This window comes from Anopheles cruzii, chromosome 3 (genome assembly GCF_943734635.1).
Source record: "Anopheles cruzii chromosome 3, idAnoCruzAS_RS32_06, whole genome shotgun sequence".
In the NCBI taxonomy this organism is placed as follows: Eukaryota; Metazoa; Arthropoda; class Insecta; order Diptera; family Culicidae; genus Anopheles; species Anopheles cruzii.
This window is the reverse complement of record NC_069145.1, coordinates 50,657,883-50,682,489: the sequence shown is the minus strand read 5'-3', so window position 1 is coordinate 50,682,489 and position 24,607 is coordinate 50,657,883. Positions and strand designations below refer to the sequence as shown.

The 24,607-nt window shown below is 37.1% G+C and overlaps 2 protein-coding genes across 2 annotated transcripts; one reads left to right on the top strand and one right to left on the bottom strand.

Annotated features, from left to right (window-relative positions):
• Positions 1 to 17,493: 17,493 nt before the first annotated feature.
• On the top strand, positions 17,494 to 18,908 carry LOC128275666 (proliferating cell nuclear antigen). Its single transcript, XM_053014247.1, has 3 exons — positions 17,494 to 17,593; positions 17,713 to 18,220; positions 18,284 to 18,908. The coding sequence occupies exons 2-3, from the start codon at positions 17,725 to 17,727 to the stop codon at positions 18,568 to 18,570; spliced, it is 783 nt and encodes a 260-aa protein (XP_052870207.1). The 5' UTR covers positions 17,494 to 17,593; positions 17,713 to 17,724; the 3' UTR covers positions 18,571 to 18,908.
• LOC128275665 (DNA replication licensing factor Mcm6) lies at positions 18,826 to 21,580 on the bottom strand. Its single transcript, XM_053014245.1, has 4 exons — positions 21,489 to 21,580; positions 20,385 to 21,418; positions 19,107 to 20,317; positions 18,826 to 19,037 (listed from the first exon to the last, which is right to left on the bottom strand). Exons 1-4 carry the CDS (start codon positions 21,578 to 21,580, stop codon positions 18,930 to 18,932), a joined length of 2,445 nt encoding a protein of 814 aa, XP_052870205.1. The 3' UTR covers positions 18,826 to 18,929.
• Positions 21,581 to 24,607: the final 3,027 nt, after the last annotated feature.

The following is a 24,607-nucleotide window of genomic DNA, read 5'->3' as shown; positions in this document are numbered from 1 at the left end:
AATACTCGTAAGTCATCAAACATCGGTGAGGTCAAAATAACATAAACCAAAGTTTATCGTAATGCAAAATGTACATTATAAAATTGTAAGACATGAAAAACTCGAAAGTTGTACACATTGCGCGAAGTCTAAACAAAAACATCTTATTTCAATAATTATGATAAAAAATAATACTGTCTTTATAACTCATAATAACCATGATAAATTGCATATATATGAACTATGATGACGTCATTTACCGACTATACCATAGTTCCGTATCATCGTAAGCAAAGTACAATTATTTCTGCTTAGTTTATTTACTAGTACTAGTACTAGTACTAGTAGATTAACGTGCAAAAATGTATTGGCCAAAATTTGTGCTTGGAACCTAGAAACCTATAACATAAGCACTGAAACCTATCATGGGTTTCTTATTTATGTTATAATGACAGACATCTAAGACGAGACGACTACTCTTCAGCCATCGTCTGGGTCGTTCTATCAACGTTCTGCAGGATGTTTACCAAATCAAGAGCATTTTGCTCAGTTTCAGCATTTTGCAAAATAGTGATACTGGGCATTGTTTTCCCACGCACACACATATCATCTTGCTACCTTGAACGAACTTTCCAGGAATTATTCGGTAGAGAAAGTATTTCGAAATTTCTGTGGTTCACCTCATCTTGTGGCCTCAACTTGGGTTCTGATACCCGACCCTTCGACTAAATTTACCGATACTTATGCAAACGATACGGAATATGTGATCGCTTGTAGTTTTCATCCGAGACTCATAACTTCCACGCAATACTAACTATGAGTCCCGTAGCAACACTGTTCTGTCTCTCTCCCTTTCCCTTTTCACCTTTATTCATATATCTGTCTTTCTATCTATCTTTCTATCTTCCAAAATATTTCTCTCTCACTTTCTCTCTTCCTTTCTGTCTCGTAGCCACTAACGATTTACTAGTGTGCCCCTCACGCTGCAAAATTTACTTCTGCATATACAGACAACGACTTCACTCCTAACGTCGTCATCACCATCCTATTGGACACTATATAAATGAAAGTATCCGTCACAATGATCTTCAGTCAGACATGCAGTACACAGTAGGCGAAGCAAGAGGAATACCTACAATGCAAGTGTTTGCATGGATAGCGTGATCTCAGAAACGATGAGGACACTGTCTGTGACGATGTTAGAAACCTACACTGAGACTAATTATTTGATTTCACTCATCGTGCAATGTAAATGCGTGTGTCAAAATGCATGAGAGAGCACGGTTTAAATTCTGTGTCATTTGCATTTTGATTTATTTACCGTAGAATGATGTTTCTGTTTCCTAGAACACGGACACCGAGTTTGTGGTAACTGATGCTAGCTAACAATGATACTAACTCGAAGTTTGAAGGTACGTTGCTTAATAACTCTGTCGCATGCATAAGTAATTACCTAAAAAACCTGCAAATAAACATAATGTCGACCTCTTCAACAATGGTGTGTTAGTACAACCGGTTACAAATAGTAACTCTCATTTCGTTAGTGTTATTACCATCCAACTTCGATGTATGATTTTAACTACTACAAGTAATACTATGTATTACTTGAAGTAATACAGTAATACTATGTATTACTTGAAATTATAGATACAATGAACTGTTTAAAAAAATCCTTTCCTCCTAAACCTGGATGTTAATTTCTGAACTATGTGTAATATATTGACTTTATTTATTGTCAAACGATAATGATTTTTATCGTAGTTTGGCGTTTTTGGAATATTAATGGGTTAGATGGGTTAAATGGCTGACCCCTCTATATTTATGATAAATTTGTAAAAATATAGAAAAGCAGTTCAAAGTAGAAAAGTAATTTATATGCTTAGCTGGTTTATAAGTTGAAATGAAACGTTTTTCTCGTTGAAGAATACGGTAAAAATTAAGCTGGACGACAAAATATTTTTATTCGAAGAAATCGTCGTTTGATGCTACACATTTCATGCTGGTTCTCATGATCGTCTCATCCCTGACTATCTACTGGCAATTTTGTGGTGGGTAGCGGCTACGACGTGTACTATAGATGCCGCGACCACTTGCTCTGAACCGGCTGGTCGTTGGACCGCGACTCCAGAGCCATTAACGAAAGGCCATGCACCTTACCCCTGTCAGGCAAATACTATTAGATTAGCCTACTAAACTTTACGCCCCTACCTAAAAAGAAAAGGACAATTTATGTGGTATCCCAAAAGAAGACCTTGACAAATGCCCCATACATGACCAAAAAATCATTTTGTGGGACTTCAACGTTGAAGTCGTTAGGGAGCCTGCCGGCCAATACACCGGCCAATACTTCATAGAGTAAGCCAATACCGGCCAATACTGAAGTAAGAATAGAGGTTGGAGTTGTACAAACATCAGGAGTTGCTGCAATTATTAAACGATTAAGTAACTACGAGTGAGAGATGCAACTACGAACGACCATATTACCGAGAAGCCGGAGGATCCCTTCGACGACCACATTACCGAACATCAACGAGATCCGAAACGACATTCGTTCGTGATCAGATTTCACCATGCGGCAGATCCTTGAAAAGATGACTGAGTTTCGTAAGGAGACTTACTACTTCTTCGTTAATTTCTAAGCCGCATATTAGCCGCAAAGCCAGTGTAAAATTGTATGAGATTAGTATAAAAAACCGGACGGACCGTACTACATATGTACACTTAAACATACAATAAACATAGAGCTTTGCTCATTTGCGTGGGTAGTCGAGTAAATTAAAATAGACGAACTCTTTATGTGCATTGATGTCTTCATTATATTAAAGAATATCTACAAACATGCACTGAGGCAAATTTATCATAATGATTCACCATAGCAACAAACGAAGCATTATATAACATGTCAACACGCATTGTTTCATGCTTCTAACCTCATGTTTCAGATGCTGTTCCATTGAATTATATTTACTCAGCGTGTGTACATAAACATCTTACATGTTTGTTTTTTACGATTTGACCTTTTATGCTTCGACAGAACCACTATTGAAACATAAACTGTCTGGGCTCTAACTTCCCACTCCCATCTAACCTATCTGGATGGAAATTTATTGAACATACAACAGTATTGCTCGGTGCGAGGTTTATCATCAATGGTTCACTTATGTGTACTACTTTAAACATACAAATAGATAAATGCGCCAACTTTCCTGATGCTTTCTTTCCGGATTCTTTCTTTTGTTTTCTAGAAAAAGCTTCTAAAGTCACAATCCAGGGTACAGGCTTAACACAAACATAAAACAGACGTGTGGTCGTGAAATGGAAAACCATAAAAAGAAAATGGATCGGTCCGATTGCAATCCTAAAGGCTTGCCAAAATGAGTCCAGTCACTCGCAGCAAAACGTAGACCTCACGAAGGACCACAATAAACTAGGAAAGTAGTATCTACGTTGCTTTCGTCAAGCTCTCTGACAAAGATGTCTTGAAATTTGTACGCTCTTCGTCACGAGCAATGCCATCAAAAAATCTTTCCCAAGAGGGTCAGTAGCATGGAAATGTCGTCAAATGAAACTGGGCCAGCTACATCCAAGTTTTCTTCCAGTTCCTGCACAATCTTTAGTTGTCAATTTCACACGTGCCAATTTTCACACGTGCTGATATCATACGCCTTCAGTCACATGTATCGCATGAGTATGTATATGTTAAAGGCCCATTCTGCAAAATCTCAACGGAAACAGTAATCAGAAACAGTGCCGATGAATACATATCAACAAATTTCCAACTAATGAAATATTAACAAAAACAACGATTTCGTGTTAAGCAACATATTGAGTTCCACCGTTGCTTACGTTGCTACATTTGAGAAGGCACGGTAGCAAAAGGAAAATATCTCCGTAATTCACATATTTCACACATTTTTAAAAACATATTTAAGCGCCCAATAGTGTACATACACAAGAAAGATGCAGTTGAGAAAAAAATCTTTCTATGATCTAATGGAATTACTTGAACAAAACATTGCAACCAAAATTTTAGCACTCGAATTACGAATACGAATTTCATAGTTACGATAATCGAATTCACGTACTTACGTATTCACGTATTCGTATTCGTAGTCACCTAAATACGGCCCAGTTCGTTCTTCTAAAATAAAAAAAATAAAAATATGTCTACAATACTTTACAGATCCAGTACAAAGTTTCTTTCTGTTCAAAAATAAATAGAAATGTTTCCCAAATTCACCAAATCTTTTTATTTTGCTAGATGTAACAGTACGTGGCAATATATCAGAATCATATTGACTCATTGTAATTCAACACCATCTTAAAAGGTAAGGTTTACCTTTGTTCTATTCTTAATAATTCTACATCACAATTTTTTTAACATATTACCTACCTACCTACCTACCATATTATTATTCTTGCACAACGTTACTACTACTAATGGTAACTAAAGGGTGGTTCATCTAAGATCTGTTTCTTTTTTCATTTGGTTATAAAAAAAATGGCTTAATATTTTCCAATAGTTAAACATTTATTTGAATGGTTCATTTATGACATATTTAATAATTATAAAATATAATTTTGGTTGCAGAAAATTGGGAAACATCAAAAACTTATTTCCAAAGTGGTATTACTTCAACTCAAACGCTTCGATATTTGAAAAGCTCATTTCATTTTAACCCATTTCCACTTCGGTGGTTATGTTAATAAGTAGAATTGTCGTTTTTAGTATTCGGAAAATTCACACGGTGTGCACGAGAATCTAATGCACCCAAAACGAGAGACTGTTTAGTGCGGATTTTGGTCTGGCGGCATCGTCACCCGTCGTATAAATGAATGACACACATTGTTTTCCCTAAAACAGTGTCTTGAATGAGCCTTTCAAATAAATGTTCAACCATTGAAAAATATTCAGCCGTTTTTTATACCCAAACGAAAAAAGAGATCTTTGATGAACCTTTACATAGCCACTACGTACCACTACGTAACCACTACTTAACCAAATTCCGATCAATGGCAAATTCCCCTACCGGATCCTGAACACACGGCTCAAGTAATAAAGCAAAAAATTAATTTAATTTTCCCATAACTCATTTCAGCCAATACCTCTTTTATCTTGCAGAAAGTTTGTCTTGTGCTTAACCTCCCTGCAACTTGATTCAACCCGCCGGCAGTGCGCTACGACGGTAATATTTGTTGATTTCGACCATACATAATCACAAGCATAGCAAATTGTCTTTAGCTACGGCGATTTAGAGACTATTCATTTTCTTTTAGTGAACATACCTACATTGGCGGAATTCTCGGTGCGATGTCGTGTCTTTGCACGCGTCACAAGATCGATATGTTCTGGTGGAAGAAACGTGGTAGTGCTGGCAGAAGTCTGTCTCTAACTCAATTTAACTGCAATCGATTCGTAGTCGGTGTACTAGGAACATCACCCTTCACTAAGTGTAATATTTGGTTTCCCATATTTTTTGTTCATCCTCTCTGTGAATACCTGTTTCACCTGTCGGTCTTCCAATGTCGGGAAACATTATGGCTTTCGTAGGTACTTGGTTTCACTGCGACTCACCGACGATTTCCACTGCTATTTCACATTGGAATTAAATAATAATAAATCTTCCAACAAGCAGCAACATTTGCACACTTTCTCACCGCTTTGGTTTGGCAAAAAGAGGAATAGGAAACTAAGAATAATAATATTATTCTAAACGGTGCGATACACGAAGCATTTGCAGGCCTTTCGTGAAGAGTCGTCATTCACCCGCATCAACCATAACCGCAATCGGGGAAAAATTCTTGCGTAAACACCAACGAATTCCTTGGTACTCTAGCGTAAGAAAGGCGTCAGAAGAAATTCAATTCTTAAAATTATAATAACAATTAGAAGGTGAAAAATTAATGCCGTCTTTTTTCGAAGTATTTAAATTCCTCTACGCCATGACCGGCATACCGATAACCATCTCCCACAGCAAAATTTAATCTAACGCCCCTACGGCGTGTGAAACGGTGTGAATAAGAAAATAAATAAATATTTTGCAGTCTTAACGCCGATTATGAGCAAGAGTTTTCATACTTACAGCTCATAAATAATTCATATCCAACGTCAAACTTAAAAGACCAAAGTACAAAACAGAAACCAACAGCAGATTTTCATCGACCATTGGTGCTGCTTTACGAATTGGTAAACATAAACGAGCCTTTTCAGAGATTGTAAGGCATCAGCATAAGAACTAGATTGCTTTAGAACTACATTGCATCATGTGCAATCAAAATATCAATGAAATTTGGAAATTGTATGTTTCCTTCCGTACAAACGAAATTAGTTGTCCAGCTGTGGTTACATCGCAAAAAGCATATCGAACTTAACGAATCTTAGATCTTTTTGGTCGTTTTGTTAAAATCATCCCACTATGGGAAAAAGGCGATCATAAACCAACTTTAAAAAGTGAGGATTTTAATTATATTTTCCTAAAATAGATAAGTTATCTATGATCATCAAAAAAAATTTGGCCTTCTGCGTTACGTAGATTCCGAGAATTAATCCTTCAAAGTCGAAAGAGTGATAAAAATTACTCTCGCTCGCTTGCTTCTGATCGACTGCTTCGACACCTGGCTCTCACGGCTGACAGCTCCCCGAACGAAAAATTCACTCAATTTTCCATTTTTTTAATCGTCGAATTTCAACCGGTGAGACCACCCCTCTCACTAGCTGTCTTCTCACTTTTGACAGCAAAGGCTCCGTTGCCAATGATCCACGACACCTGCAATTGCACATTCGGTTGTTCGAATACTAGATAGACATTTTATCTAGTTTATCTAAATAATAGAAAGCATAAAGTTCACAAAGGCAATATGTTTTGTATGGCCATTGCTTAGACTACATAGACACCAGGCGCCTCCTTATGCATCAGGAAGTATTTTCTTAAAATAAGCCTAGCGGACACGGACGGATATTGGGATCACGGGCAGACGAAAAACATACTGGAAATAGTTTTAAATAACCTAAATTGTAATTGTGACAGCTCCCTTAGGGGAAACAACGCGAAGTATTTTTTTGCTGCATTACCAAAGTTGAAAACCTGTATTTTTTCGTAGTTTTCTATACTAATTCCCGATTAAAATGTACAAGCAATGCCATAGGTGGATATTTGATTTTTTCATATCAAAGAAGAATCCATTACCTTTCTAATGATGTTTAATATAGGTACATTACCGTTGCAGAACTGTGCTAACGATCGCGGTAAAGTTGCTCATAAAAGTTGGTTTTAAAGAGTAATCACTCTTTCGGCTGTTTATGACTTTTTCGACTTTGGCAGATGAATTCTCGGAATATACGCAACTCAGAATGCTCAAAATTCGGATCTATTTTAGGATAATACAATATATATAATATAACTCTTCACTTTCAAATATAAAATCTTAACTTTTTGAAGTTGGCCGCCTTTTCCCTGTAGTTCAATGCATCCCTCCCTTGAGTATTGAGTAAGTTAAAAGGTAGCTTCAATCCCACAAACACACATTGAGTATCTACCAAATAGAAAATATCAAAGGTATTTGAATTAAGGTTTTCTTTACACTATGCACTCATGATGCATACATACCAAGCATAGCAAACAGTTGGTAAGGCAGTTATTACTATTTTCGGCAAGTAAGCATAATTATACATACTACCCAACAACAAAACAATTCGTCTGTCGGATGTTGGAATGAAGCGAGACTGTTATTTAAAAATCAATAACCATGACGGTACAAATATCTTGTACCGTCCACATTTTTTTTCCTTTCCGTTCTACAATGTGAGTGATTCCATTCCAATAGGGGACATCTAATTAAATTCTCCTGTTTTAAACTCAATGACTATGTACGCACAATCATACCGCACATGTTTACATTCCGAAAGGTTCTTTTCCATGTTATCGCATACCTTATAATTTAAGAAAAAAATGTGACCTGCTTCGAATTCTATATGGGTATGTGAAAATGAATAAATAAATAAATAAAACAAAGAAAATTTTGAGCTAAGAGAATCACTTTCGTGCTTGTTGTAAGATGAGAAATGTACAGTCTTCAATTACAATAGAAAACTTAAAATAACCCGGCAAGGGCAAACTGGCACGAAACTATGTACACAGGGACTATATTAAAATAAATAAATTGCAAAACTTCCAACAACCGGTCCCATTTAATTTGGGAATCATTTTCATTATTACCATTTCAACAGTTGTTCTGTCAGGTATTTGTGCATATAAATAAACGTATTTCTTTACAATTTTTGTTTGTGGAGATTTCAGATGTGAGGGAAAAACATAAGTGCGTCATTTGAACTAAAATCGAACAAATACTAGTAACAAATGAATAAATTCGAATAATATCGAACGTTGTTCCATTGGCGGTGCACAAGCATGATATGAAAACTAATGATGACAAGTTGAAATTATCGGTCTCTAGAGGTAGTAAACATTTCGATTCAATGACTTCCGGAAACTGCCTTCATTTCGCCTAGTGCGCGTTGTCGCCAGCTGGTCAGTTTTCTCTGTAAAACATAAAAGTCACAGACCACCAAAAACCAAACATTTTCGTACAACTGACGAATGAAACGTTCGATTACCGTGCTGACTTTGAACGAACGGGTGTTGAATAAAATCCAGCACATGGTTGCCAAGCTATGCTAGTTTGCTTTTCACCAAGAAACGCCTTCGAGTAGAATTTCACTGCCACCTCATATCCATCATGTTGACCAATGTCGCAATGCTAATTTCATTGCCGCAAGCAGCATAACACTGTCGAGTTGCAGAGGATTTGAAATAAAACTACCTGCCCGTGTGTAAACGCGTTGGTCGGCCAAACATTTTCCGTCACCATTTCATTTCCTGTTGGCCAGTGAACGAAACATTACGATGGGCCTGTTCGAACGTGTAACTATTTTTATTAGTTTCTACTGCTGCTGGTAGTTCTCATGATTTGTTTCAAAAAAAGCCACGTCGTACAGAGAAAAGAAGTATCCTCTTTTAGTAATATGAAACGGCGGCAATTGTTTTGCGGTCACCTTCTTCTCGCAAGCGCGTTCCATACCAAGTCACACGATTTGATTTCCATTAAGAGCCCATTGTTTATTGTTAGTTTTTACGATTTACGATTATTGGTGTTCAGTTTCTGTAATATTCATGGTATCGCATACAAATGGTCGTTAATACTGCTATTTGCTGGTTCTTCCTACCAACCTTGTTAGCATGAAATAACCAAGGCGTAATCAAATAGATTATTTTTTTTAAACAGGACAATAGATATTGCAGAAGGAAACCGTGATAGAATCAACCAGCATCACGACTATAGAATATTCTAGAAAAGTAATGCTTGTTATTTTTGGTTGAAATTTTCCCCCAAATCATAGAGTGATATTTCGCCTAAATCAATGGCATGATATTTTAGAAGTTACTACCATCATATTATGACTAATACACAAAAAGTACCGAACGACATAACAAAAAAAAGTAGATCATTTCTTATGCTAATGCATAACAAACATATGTTGAACATCATACAAAGTTATAAGGCTTATTTAATCAATAGATTTAAAAAATAGTTCAATTACACTAATTAAAAATATAATATAAAGCACAGGATAGAAACAACGTTTCAAAAACGAGCTGTTCTAAAACTGACAGAATATGAACAGTCCAAAGACCCAGATAAATTTTGCAATCTTCTTCTACTCACCGATACATTTAAATTGAGTTTGTATTGTCGTGATGCATAAGGTCTGTTCTGCCTAAGGAATACCTTTCTATCCTACGGTCATTGATTGGAAATCAGGATGTTAATAATTTATATGCCCCAAGGCGAAATGATAAATGAGATCTGTAGACGAAACTAGGCAAAGCTGCATATTGTCTATAGAGTGCGCACGTGCCTTGGCAACTACGTTGCGATGCGCGACACGATTATTTCATTATTATCGAAATCACTCTTCTATTATTCAGGAAGTACGTGCTCGAAACAATCCAAATTATAATTTTATTAAAACATGTGCTTCTTACCAATCGCACTTTAAATAGCACATTTAAAATGATATTGTGTATGAAATAATATAATAATGTCGTATTGAACACAACTGAACATATTCAATTTTTTATGAACATATAATAACGATATGCAAATAATATGCAAAAATTCCAAAAGTTTGAAAGCGCTCAATTTGAAAGATTCAGCTACTCAAGCTATGTATGACATAATGAATGATTTGTAATCAATGACAGAGCTGAGTACGGCTTTCATTCAACCAGACCTATTGATGCACAAGCATTAATGAGACCTCGACTTTTTTATTACAAATGCACATTCAGCATCAAGTGAGCTTAGATTATTTCCTACGCTCATAGTACGAAAAAACAAAATATACAAATGATTACAGCATCTCTAATGAATATCGTTCAAATTAAGGGTTTGAAAAAAATTCAACTGCGGCACTCTCTGCTTCAATTATGTTTACTTCTCTCCGCGATCTGCTTTAAGCTTCTCTCCTTCATGCTTCATGAAACTACTTCATTTCTGGTTATATCTATGTTTCGCAGCTTATGCATTTTTGTTGCCTATGAACTTCCGTTGGTTGTATGAAACAGCTCATACAGAACGAGAGTTAATCTGCCTCGTTTAGCACTGTAAAGACAAAAAGTGCGGTACCTCGGTGGAAATGGCTTTCATTGAACATGAGCATCTCTCTGCGATACGATTTACGATTGTATAGCAGAGCTCCAACATATCTAGATTACGTGGCCCTTGTGAAATAATAAAATCACTAGCTACTATCATCTGGCAAAAAAAGAACGTTAAGACATTCTCAAAATCAAAAGAAGTACCGTATGGAGTTTGTAAATACAAACCCTTCATTTTGAAGAGCGTATATAACCAAGGTAAAAGGAGTCCTTTGCTTTAATTTGTTATCTCTTTTAACTAACATTAAAAAGGGGATAAAAACATTAAAAGAGGATAAAAGGGATAAAGGAGGGACGTAGGAGGTAGAATCTGTTGATACTTTAGTTCAATTTTAATGGATTTTGATTTCAAATAATTTCCGACCGGTATATGGTAAACACTGCACAATTGCCCAAGACGTTCTGGGGCAAGCTCGATCACCTACTTGCTTTCCAATATTTTCGCTTGAAAAATTACAGAATATTGTTAAAAGTATGCTTAATAATGTACAAAACGTTTGAATAAATTTCCTCATTCCATACAAATCATCACAAAAGAGCGTTTTCTACGCTGAAAATCTTGGGAGGACGGGCTTATTGGGGTTGCAGACAAATGAAATGTTTCGCATAGTACTGTATGTCTAGACACAAAAAAAGGTGATCTAGAAATATAGTTACACAGCCATTTGGGTTCAGGCATGCATGGCTGTGTAACTATATGTCTTTCAAGTGTAAAATGAAGTGCTTTAAACATAGAGCTAGCTGTGTGGTTTTATCAAACACCAAACTGTTCAACATTGTTGGTGCGGAGTGCGAGTTGTTGGTCCCGCCGGTAAAAACCAATCGCTACAGAAAGCATCAGAGAATAACATTGTCTCTGGTGGCTAAGGCTAAGACCGCTCAGTGGTTGTTGTCCAATAAGAAGGAGAAGAAGAAGCATCAAATTGAGTTACTTGGTTTTGCTATTTGCACTTACTTAGTGCCAATCGTTATGACTAACTTTTATAAATAGTCTCCTGAAAATTATATTTGCTACATTTCGTTAAAAACGTGAACTATATATGTTTATTAGTATAAATTTGACAATAGGCAACGGAGCCTAGTTGACAAAAAAAGTAAAAAATAGGCTGATTTAAAAAACCCTAGCAAAAAAACTACTGGCAAATACGAGAACAAAAAGCCGAGACTATCGTGAACTATGACTATTTTCTAAAAGAAATCTAAATAAAGCAAATTAATCGGTAAAGACGACGATGCAGAATAAAATCAAACGTCTGTGAGCTTTACAAAGATGCCGCCGGGGGTCAACTCCCGAACCGAACAACCTATTGCTCAACAACTACTTAAAATTGGTAAACCATGGTGGCCAACTACACAAATGGGTGACCATGCAAATCAACCAATGCATGTTCTCATGCTCACCTGTTTCGATGTGGTATTGATTGGCATGTGTGCTACGCTTACATTATTAAGGCAGTATGCTGTTAGGCAGTTTTTTCGACAGTTCGTTCGCATTTCGGCGTTCAAACTGTTCCCGCTGGTAATGTTCAATTCCGTCCCACCTATCAAAAAATTCCCATTTTTCATTTTTAAATTGAAATATCGAATTCGTGTTTCATGAGTTTTGTACTGTAATATCTCTGTTCGGGAGTTCAGTAGTTTGATGTTAATTATTGATTCTCATATGACTATGAATTGTTATTGAATCTTGATTTTTTTTAACCAAACCAACGTTTCAAACATTTTTTCAAATTTGTAATGTTTCAAAAACTTTTGAAATCAATTATAATTTCTTCTAATACCATGCTATTTATTCATGTGCAAGGTAGCAACAATATCAATTCATGAGTTATTGTAATCACTACACCACAAACATGGACAATTAACTTTCAACATAACATAAAATACAAAGATTGTTTGCTACGCATTCTTGCGTAAATATGCGTTTGGCAATCTAGCTTTTATTTCATTTACAAATGGACCATTTTAAGGCACAGAATTCTACAAAAACATCTGCAGAACTTGAACACTAGTTCAATACAAATAAATCAATATAATCTGAATCGCAATGTTATAAAAACGTTAGTTCAAACGTTAAATCCATGAATCCGCGAAGTCATTTCCAATCAACTTTACTAGCAAGAACCATGATGAAGATGAGAAAATGAGACAAAATGACCAATGCAATTCGAATCACGTCTTTCTAATATATTGCACGAATTACATGTTGTATCTGCTATTTCAATACATTGAGCATTGAACAAGGCATAATGCAGTGATTTGAGTTGATAACATTGGCATACATACGAACGAAAACAAAATTGATCAATGGAGGCCATAAAATACATAATAAGGAATGTGAAATACCTAATATTAAATGAAGCACACAACATGGTGTAAAGATTCACAAACTGTGATAAAAAGTCGCAAATATCTGTGTGTTCCCAGAAACATCTATGCAAGCAAACAAAAAAAGGGGAAGTTTTCACTTTGCAGAACTAACCATGATCTGTAGCAAATACGATTTCTATAAAAACATACAATACATCAAATGGATCATCTGCTTCACACCAACAGCATGCTTCTTTAGCTAACTTACTAAAGTGATGCATCGCTCCCTATAGAAACAATCTAGTCACATGAAATGTGCGAGCCCATACGCGGCAATAATTCACCAAAGCGCCCGTGAAGATTAGAAGAAGGATCAGACAAGAGTACGTTAGATTTTTCAAATTCTCTTGTCCTTTTCACTTAAACTACAGAGAGCATGTACACATGAATTCCGCTGGTATGATAAAATACAACTAATATGCAGACTGACAGTAGCCGTTACTATGGGTGATCAGATTTATACTCTTGACTGTAAATATTGAAAATTACAAAATATCTGCTTTTCTGCAAATTATGTGAGCATGTATATAGCAAGGAGGTGAGCATAAGAATGATATTATTGAATTAGATAGAAAACAAGCTCCTTCTTTTTGATATTAGTTTTGAGTATTAAATTCATCTAAAATTATTTATAATTAATAACCGGTCAAATACTTTGCAGTACAACTACAACATTTTACACAATACAATACGCTGTGCACGACACTATCAGAAATGCTTTGGAGAATTGAAAACCCAGAATATCACAAAACTACATAAAGGGTTGTTTGATTTAGTACATTTAGTGGTTACTCAAAGTAAACGATATGAGTTAGGTCTAAAACGCAATTTTCGATCAATTTTGGAGAAGTGCTATTTTTCCAACATGGTATTTCTTATGTTTCATTATTTTAGTTTATATAGTTATTATTTTCGAAAAAAAAGCTACGCTACAATCAGCTGTTAACACTGTTTCTGCTCTGGAGTGTCACAAGGTGTGAATATTGGTAAACAATTTCTCTTGTCTTCTGCTCCTCTTCTGCTCATTAGCACATCAACTATGATACTATTATTTCAAACAACGGATTCATTAATCACTCTAGTCTAGGCATCCATGAGTGCCAAACAAAAAAAAACAATCCTTCTTATCTACATTTACATGCATCCGGTGGGCCGGTTGTCGGGGTACATTTGCTTTGCATTATGCTTACTCGGAATGTGAGCCACCGCGATATACTCAACTTCCCCTACATGTAGCCGAGTAACTCACAGAAGCTTCGCGGTTTTCTTGTTTCACTTCCAACGCATGCTTAGTTGCAAACGAAACACGTGCTTGGACGCTCACCATCTTCGGAATATTGATGCAGTTTTCTACGCTCGGTACAAAATATCACAAACATAAATAGCCGGTCGTATGAAGAGATACCACAAATTGAACCCTTGAAGCAGACAAATTATGGTGTCGCTTTTGTTGTATAAGATGGAGCTGGAAAATCGAACGGTACCAACATTAATCAATAACCATCAGGCCTATAAATTGTGGAACAGTGATGTTGCTATCAGCAAATACGTACGTTTAATTTCACCATGGGAAGCTCCTTCATCGAAACAACCGAGCCTCCATACGTCGATAAACCGAATGCGGTTCAAAGTATACCTCAATTGAAACCCACAGAAGTACTAACTAAAACTGTCTTTCCAGGTCGTTCCTCAATAAACATCGGCGATTCCAATTTCCGTAACGAAAACGTACGATTACCACTACCATCGAAGAACTCTTGCATAGGATGTATCGCTCAACTCTTCTCAAATAAAGAACAAGAGAGCGTTATGATAACGTTCATATCGATCATAGAGGTTTTCATTTTTATTTAAATCGCTAATAACAACTATAAGCCATGTTCAAAAAACAACAATTTTACCACAGAAAGAAATTTCTCCACAAATTTAAGACCACCAAAGATTTAAAATACCGTTAAGAATTAAACGTATTTGAATGCACAAACTCGTAGCAAAATTTAAAATTTTAAACATTTGCACTGCACTGCATCTTTATTAACATTTTATGAAATCTGTTAACTAATGTAAGAAATAATTAAAATCCTCGCCACAAAACTAAACCAAAAATGTTGGATAAATCGAAATAATCTGATTAGTATGTAGATGGAAAACAAAAAAGTTTAAAATAAAAAACGCGGTAGGACTGCATCTGCAAAATACAATATTTTTAATTTTGAGACAGTCTCGACCAGTCTAATCCCTACCACAATTTACCTCATAACATGGCGATGGCATAAGCACGAGTGTCGAACAATAAGTCCACGAGTTTTAAGCAGAACATTTTTCTGAGAAAAAAATCAAAATACCGAAAGGATAACATTGTCCTATACACCTACCATAGTAAATTACGTAGATTGTTGAAAACATCAATCTACGAATTTTAATGACCTTCGCTTAATAGTTACCTACAATATATAGTTATATCCGTTTCGCATTAAAACTGAATGCTTTAAAATTACTACCGAACTATCGGCTTCATATGCCATGGAAGCAGTCGCTTGGTCAAACGCAATGCATGATGTATAAACACCTGCCTTATTCACTCCCGGCATGTAACTTCCTTTCATTGGGCAGGGGCACAACAGAGCGAAACCATCTTCGGCACATCGGCAATGTATGAACAAGATACTAGCACCTTAAGTGCTGCTATCAACACCAGCGAGTGAAAGACTCATACATACGTAATACGCTCAATTATATGCAAATGAGATAACACCAATCAAATTAACATATATCACACACGTACACCATTGGCTTTATAATTAATTTCTTGCAAAATGTCTGCATCCATCACTCGTAGGTACGTATAATCGCGATTTATCGCATTCTTTAGGCCGGGTGTTACAGTCTTCGACGCCCAAAACTATTCGTACCGAGAAGGCAGCAATATAACCAGCAGACGTTGAAAAGAAGCTCTTGAGTAGTTAGTAATTCCACTATACATAAAGCATCGAAAATCAGCGTTTGCAAAAGAAAACGGCACAGTACATCCATATATCGCGCTGCTCGAAACCTAAACAAAGAATAGTAAGTACGGTTCAATTCTGGAACATCGATCCATCAATGCGCATTCTTTAGAGCGGATCTTGGAACAATGGCCTCTCGTTAGCTCCTACATCACAGTGGATAAGTTCTTCGTGAACACATCTCTGAAGCCTTTTAAAAGTAATACTTCTTCTTTAGCCTCTGCTTGAGAAATGGTTGTTTTACTTATCCGGCAATTACAACCGTCGAGCGGTCTTGGCCTGCAACATAGACAATGTTACTGCAACAAAGTCTCTGTTGCTTACTGTAACGGTGTGTTTTGTTACAAGTGGGGGTGTTGGCCCCGCGCCGGTCGCCGGAATCGAGGACGAGGTACTTCTCTACCAAAGTGGACGTAACTGGAGGGCCACACGAAGCGAAAATAAACGATGTGACATTAATCTTTAACGTCGAATCGTTTACGAGTTGCGGATTCATATACGATTTGACATATGCGGGATCGATTTGACATTTTTACGCTCGGATGTACGGTTCGTCTGGCCCTCCAGTAATACAAATAATAATACGTTGGTAATAAAAACCGCCAGACAATACGATCCCTAATCACCGACTGTAGTAATGATTTGTACTTCTGGTTTGGTTTGGTTGACTCCATTATTTTCTTTTTCACTTTCTGTAATGTATCAATTTCATTTTTATGTTCAATTTCTTGACTATATTCTATACAAAATTATTCTACTTTGTTATTTCGTAATTCTATTTTAATTGTTATAAAAGAGCAACAACAAGCTACGAAACCTTCTAATTGTAAGAGTTTTATAAATTTGGTCGGGATTGAAGATTGAACTGATCAACGTATTCGACACGCTATGCTAAATCATAAATTACCCATTTTACATGTACGATAGTTATTTAAAATTAAAATTATAAGTAACCATAAATTTTATGTAATTTAATTCTAGTTACTTATAGAAACGGTTAGATAATTAATACTGAATAGTTCAACTCTGCTTTACTTAATATTTATGCAACAAACACAAATTTAACTAGATTCTGTTTAAACAGACTATCTAATGCGTTTACAATCTAATCTGTGAAATCATCTTACAAATGTATTGTCGCGTGCCTTAACGTGACGCGTTAATTAACACGTTGATCAATACCATCAAGCAGCGTTTACAATTAAAAGCTTAAAGCTATTTTGCTTTGCCAAATAACCAGTTTGTACCAAACAACCATTAAACAATACAATCAAACTGTCATTTCAAACTTAAACGAATATTATTTTTAGCGCTTGAATCGGTTATTGTTGATCTGAACCTAATTCATAACTTTGTCTGGCAACACTGCCCAATGACAGCGTTATGTTTTGCATTCCCGCCTTTTTGTGGGCTTTGCTTGTGTTGCGCCCGCCGACATCATCATCATACTTCTTCTACTCGCGTTACTACACAGTCGTGCGTATTTATTTCGTGAATATTCCTGTTGGTAATCTTCAAAAAGTAAGTCCTTCTGGTGAAGAATTGTACAGTTTTGGTGTATAAAGTCACTGTCAATAACTGTTGTAATGTTTAGTATTTGTTGCTAAATAGTTGTTTGGTTGTGATCCACTTTGTTTTAGAGGTAGCAGAAAATGTTCGAGGCTCGGCTTAACACTAGCGCTGTCCTTAAGAAGGTTCTTGATGCTATCAAGGACCTGCTAAACGAGGCAACATTCGACTGCAGCGACTCCGGTATCCAACTGCAGGCGATGGATAATTCTCATGTGTCCCTAGTTTCGCTATCGCTACGTTCTGATGGTTTCGACAAATACCGATGCGACCGAAACCTGTCGATGGGAATGAATCTGGCCAACATGGCGAAAATCATGAAATGCGCAAATAATGACGACATCATTACTATGAAAGCACAGGATAATGCGGATACTGTAACATTCATGTTTGAATCGCATAATCAAGACAAAATGTCTGACTATGAGATGAAGCTGATGAATCTCGACCAGGAGCACTTAGGTATCCCCGAAACGGATTATGCTTGTGTAGTTCGGATGCCTGCGATGGAGTTCGCTCGTATTTGTCGCGATTTATCGCAATTCGGCGAGTCTGTTGTTATATCATGCACTAAAGAAGGTATGTACGTACGTTGATACAATATATCCGAGGAAGGATGTACATGTATTTTTCTGATTGCAGGTATCAAATTCTCCGCTACAGGAGATGCCGGTTCAGCCAACATCAAACTTACACAGACGTCTTCCGTCGAGAAGGAGGATGAAGCCGTCGTTATTGAGATGCAGGAACCCGTAACTCTGACTTTCGCCTGTCGCTATCTCAACTCATTCACCAAGGCTACGCCGCTTTGCCAACAGGTACAGCTATCCATGTCAGCTGATGTGCCACTGGTTGTTGAATATCGAATCCCTGATCTAGGTCACATTCGTTATTACCTAGCCCCCAAGATTGAAGATGACGAAAACTAACTTTAATAAAATAATACCAACTCTCTTAAATTTCCGAATTGTGTCCAATCTGGTACGAGCATCGTTGAAATAGTCTTGTGCTATGCAATAATTAATGATTACTTATTTGCATTTGTTTACTTCCGTTTAAAAAGTATGGGTTTCCCCGTTTGCCACTAGGAGGTTGGGAAGATTTCTTCACAGCTGTGTACTTCAGTTTTAATAAAAGCAACCAACCAAATCAAACCCGATTAATATTGCTCACGTTTTAGAAAGAGAAAAATATTTCTGGTCCGAATCGTAAATGGAATAAAAAGCAGTTTATTAGGAAATAGAAGTACAATAAAAAAAACACCATTTGTCAATATATACATTTTGCTTTAACTTTCTACGATGTAGTTTGGATGCACGACGAGCAGTGGATCTTCATCTTCTGTTGCAGCCTTTTCACCTAGTTTGGCCATTTTCAGTGGAATAATAACTTGGTCCTAAAAAAAAATCAAAATTTAATATCATTTCAAAAATACCTTCGCTTTTAAATATGGGAAAACCCTTACGTGATAAATCAAGCGATCCACAACTTTTTCGATCAGAGTTTTTCTCACAACCAACTCCTCCTCGGATTCAATTTGATCGGCCACTTGCTCTAAGTACCAGTTGATCAGCTCAGTCTTGCGGATTCCCTCGAGCTCCGCTTCTTCCGAATCAAAACGACTCTCTTCGTTACGCATGTGTATTACTAACATGTTGGAAAGGTTTTTGTACTCTTCGAAGGAAAGCGTAAGCTTTTTTTTGGCAACGGGTTGACTACCATGCCCATTCTCATCCACCGTCTGGCTTCCCATTACTGCTTCCGTTGCATCGTTTTCTGGTGTGTTTAGTACGTCGTTTAGTGCTTCATCAGCTTCTTCATCGTCCAGGTGAATGTCGGGCTGCTCAACACGTATTATTGATTTATTCAGCAGTCGATACGCTTCCTTCACGTGCTGTACAGTGACTTTCTCGCTACATTCCATTTTTGCCATTGCTTCGCTCAGTCGAATCATACTTTCCAGCTGGCGTACCGTAATACGCCAAGTGCTCTTACCAGACGTGCCAGTATCGCGCTGCCGCAAATGTCCATAGTTTTCCACCAACAATTCCATGGCTTCGTCCATGATGACGGGCTTGAACTGACGCGCAAATAAAATGTAGCGCAAAACGTCCTCTCGCGAATATATTTGCTCAACACGATTTTCAATGTGCGAGTGCAAGTCAACAATTTTTCTAGCGATTGCATAATCTACCAGTTCGTTGCATTCATCGACGAGAATAAAAAACAGATCAAAGCGAGACATAATCGGTGCGCTGAGCTGAATATTTTGTTGCAACGACTTCGATCGATCGTAACGACCACCGATTGGATTTGCTGCCGCCAAAATGGAGGTGCGTGCATTCAACGTCGCACGCACACCCGCTTTGGCGATCGAAATTGTTTGCTGCTCCATGGCTTCGTGGATCGCCACCTGGTCGTGAGGATCCATTTTGTCAAATTCATCAATACAACAAATCCCATTATCGGCTAACATGAGTGCTCCCGCTTCAATCACAAAGTCGAAGCTCTCTTCATCCCTCACCACTGCCGCCGTCAAACCAGCAGCCGATGAGGCCTTTCCCGAAGTGTAAACTGCACGCGGGGAGAAGTCTGCAACCTGCTTCAGGAACTGTGATTTTGCAGTGCTCGGATCACCGACGATGCAAACGTTCAAGTCGCCGCGCAATGTTGTCTCTACGGTTCGTACGATATAAAACAAGGTGAATTAAAATATTTTAATTGAAAAATCATTTTAACTTACTTTCTTGTGTTGTCTTGGCAACACCCCCGAACAGCATCAGCACAATTCCTCTTTTCACCTCGTCGTTGCCATACACTGACGGAAACAGGCTGTTAATGAGATTCTGGTAAAGCTTAGCATCGCGCGACATCTCGTAAATTTTATTCCACTCTGCGTCCGTCATGTGTTTCTTCATATCTTCCGCCGTGACCTCGCTCATCGGCATGTCAGTGCCACCAAAGCGCGATGATGTGACTTGTACTGAACAGGCCAAAAATGCCATTTTATAGTTCAAATCACGAACCCCCAACGCCTTCAACCCACGCACACCTTCCGCAGCATTATCGCCTTGTTTGTGTCGAGAACTTATTTCCGCTTTCGCTCCCGGTAGCTGCAGCGCTCCCACATCCGGAATGACGATAAGCGTACCCGTAAAATCATATCGGTCACCGGCCTGCACAGTTTCGACTATTTCAGATCGCAAGATGACCTCTAGTGAGCGTGGGATACAACCACGCGGCAGTTCCGCTTGAGTTTCCTGTATGCGCACCTTCTGAAAATCTATAAACAACGACTTGTCCACGTCCAGCATAAAACGCTTCCGGTTGGCACAAACCGGATTGCGACAGATAGTCGGATTGGTGAACTTAAATTGTTGCTCCACATCCCGTACCTCTGTTTGGCAATCGACACACACGAATGTACCGGTTACCAGTTCCGGGTGAACCGGGTGCGTGCGTACGACCTGTCCAGAGATCCTTATAAGCGTTCCGATTTTGGAAGTGGCCAGCTCGCGTACCTTGTGCCGTGTGGGTACGTCCACGAACGAAACATAACATTCTTTCGGTTTTGTCAGCTCTGTCCGATCGCGCACAAACTGCGATACGGCCGAGCACAGGAAGGGAAATATGCGATAATATTCTTCGATTATGGCAGTGGCCAGGGTCTGGTTCCACTTTTCCACATCATCGAAGCTTACTTCCAACGTCGATCGATCGGGATGGATTAGCTGAGCAACTGTCTTAATATACTTTAGCTCTCCTTCTTCTTTGAATCTGAAAACCGGGACCATCAAAAAGGTAAGTACATTCACAAAAAGAGAATGGTTCTATGCAACCAACTTACTCTTCCAAAAAAACCATAAATAATTTTTGACAACGAATGCCTACATCATCGCGAACTCGAAGCTGGCCAACATGAGCATCTGCTACATCCATATTTTGCACTGTGACTAACAATAGAGCCGAAATAACACAAATTTAAGCACTTCTAAAGAGAACCGAAAAACAAGTAACTGAGCAAATCGCACAAATAATGCTATGCGCTTGGCGTCTGTCAACATCCGCGCCAAAACCTGAAAACGTCAAACGACGGCGCAGACACTGCGCCCTCTGGCGTATGGATCATACAAACCGTTGGCAGCATATGCTGTGAGTCTCACTGACAGTAAACCGTAAAACGTGTATCAGGATTGAAGGATTTTTCACTGTGAAAGAATTTATCAAAACCAATCTGTTTCTGTTAGTTATCAGGTACCTTTTAAAAACTATATTCGTAGCAATATAGTATACAACTCCATCTTTTCGGGATTGTTTTACCCTTTACTATCAACTATGTCATAGAATGCATCAACTATGTCATAGAATGATATGGTGATGGAGGAAACATAGTTTTAGACAAGGTTGTAGACGTTGTAGAGGAATAGTTTTGTTTTATGTTTTGCATCTGGCCAGAAAATGCTATCTGTTTTAAGAAAATATACTTACAAAATTCAATATTCCGAAAGCATATTAAGTTCGAATATTAAAGGAACACTAATATTTCACTGGAATACAATCATTTTTATTTGTTAGAACGGACAGAGTCGTAAAATGTTTGCTTTTAAAACGTTGCATTGTCGGGGTCAGGATTACGTTTTTGCCATACAGTTTAATAATTCGGTGCCGTCTAAATGAACGAACTACAAATGAATCATTAACACAAAAGTGAATATAAAAAAGATCATAAAAATACAACTTTTCTTCTTCATTGCGTAACTTCTTTGTCCCATAGATGGGGAAAATCTTTATTATCTAAATAATCAATCGAATTTAACATTCATCCCATTTATTCAAGTTTGTAATCTGCCATCTGCAAATAAGTTTTAATTCTGTCAACATATCCAGCAAACCGGGTCTCAAGTGGCTCAGATTGTTGATTGGTATAGTATGTCGTTTTAATGAGGCGGTGAAATAAGCCTTGCAATTGTTTACCTTACCCATTCTCTATAAACTATGTAAAGACTGACACCAAAAGTTGATTTATTGTAAAGCTTCATAGTGTTGAAGAAGAATCTCCATCTCATCTCAGAAATCTAGAAATTTTCTCTCACTTGTTCGATTTTTGTCACTCTTCTTTTGTGATATACGAATCATATTGTAGCATAATAGTTGTGTCGTACGATTTTAACATTTTCTTTATCTCTACGCATCACCAAATGCAACGACCATCGCCCATGTGGCTTTTATCAAGTAAATTAAGATAGATTCTTTAAATTTCAAATCACCTTATTGATGCGCATACCATATATAAAAAAAATTTATACTCTAAATCATGGTAATCTCTGCGTAAAATGTTTTTCATAATCTGAAAATGATATTATCACTGGGACGTCATTTTGGTGTACAAACTTTGGTTTATGTTGCTGTTGCTTCGGAAAGTGTTCGGAAAGGAAGCTACACACTATGGAGAATTTGTGTATCACAGGCGGACATAATTAATTTTAGGAACTTTTTTAAGGCACTTTTTTCAATATTTATGGTTTCTTTGCATGTGTTTTGATTGAATACAACATTTGATGTTTGATGTATAATGTAATACACGCGTTCATATATAATAGATAACCTTTTTTCGATATTTAAAAAGTATTTAAACGGCTGAGCTCTGCAATCTGATTGACAATAAAAAATTTTAATCGTCGCCTGGAAATATCGAAGTTCTGATAAAAATCTATTGCTTTAGTGTAAGAAGTGTAAAAGAAGATATAAAATGATCGAGGATCCTTACCCATTGCGTTAGTGAGAATTCAATATTCATGTAATTATTACCACCCGAAGTATCCAACCAATGAACTACTATTTAAACGTTTGGTAGAATAATTATTAGTCTATTTCTTCATCCAAATTGATTCATTGATCAAATACTTTTGATTGATTGATTTCATTGTTTGAATACATGTCAATCGCGATATCGTAAATCATGTTTTCCTCCATGACAAAAAATCTTTAACTATCTATATCAGGAAAACTAAGCTTATGGTTTTTTCGCTGCCTATAACCCAATGAAATATAACTAATTTCAGGGTTACTTTTATGTATTGCTCGAATGAAAGTGTCTTCTAAATTGTTCTCTCTGGAAGATTTTCAGATACTTTAAACCAACTATAAAGAATTCAAAGTTTTTTATATGTATTTCTACAATATGTGTCCAATTTTGCGGCATCAACTTCTTTCTGACAGCTAACGGTTATTAAGATATTCCTAAACCTTTCTATGAAATCTTTCTCGCTTAGAATCTGAAAATATTCTTTCATGACACCGACAACCATGAAATGCATATGCCCTAAAAGTAACACATATTCAGTAACCCATACTGCACATCGAAAAGGCATAAAAATAGCACACTGTAGAATTCTACAAAAACGTATATTCTGAAACAGGTAAATACTTATTACCTGCAATTGCACATTCAGTTGTTCGAATACTAGATAGACATTTTGCCTGGTTTATCTAAATAGTAGAAAAGCTATAAAGTTCATAAAGGCAATATGTATTTATAGATGTATTTCATAGATTATATCCGGCTGGGGAAAACGTCATGGACGTTTTTCACGATAGATGCCTTTAGTGATCGATATCTCGTAAAGTATCGATCGTACCGTTTCAAGTTTACGCTCGTTTTAAAGCTGATACTTTACACTCAAAAACGCTCTTATTGTTTTTTGTTTGTTCCATTCGTTTGTGAATTACAGGGTGTTAACAATGGAGGTCAAAGAAGAGAAAATTCGGTATATTTTACAGTTTTTGTCCGATGAAGGCGAAAATTCAAGCTAGGCCGCTGAAATTGTGCATGGTGTTTATGGTCTCGATACTTTAAAAGCTAGTAACGTTTAACTTTGGGTTCGTTGACCCGTTTCGGTTATTTTTTATGTTAAAGATGCATTTCGCCCAAGCAGACCCGTCATTGAAAATGTCGATAAAATCACA

Bases quoted from the DNA above. Each gene is read 5' to 3' on its own strand.
- LOC128275666 (XM_053014247.1), top strand. From the start codon at position 17,725: ATGTTCGAGGCTCGGCTTAACACTAGCGCTGTCCTTAAGAAGGTTCTT. The intron at 18,221-18,283 runs GTATGTACGTAC...TTCTGATTGCAG, and splicing joins TATATCATGCACTAAAGAAG to GTATCAAATTCTCCGCTACA.
- LOC128275665 (XM_053014245.1), bottom strand. From the start codon at position 21,580: ATGGATGTAGCAGATGCTCATGTTGGCCAGCTTCGAGTTCGCGATGAT. The intron at 21,419-21,488 runs GTAAGTTGGTTG...CCCGGTTTTCAG, and splicing joins TTTATGGTTTTTTTGGAAGA to ATTCAAAGAAGAAGGAGAGC. The intron at 19,038-19,106 runs GTAAGGGTTTTC...ATTTTTTTTTAG, and splicing joins TGGATCGCTTGATTTATCAC to GACCAAGTTATTATTCCACT.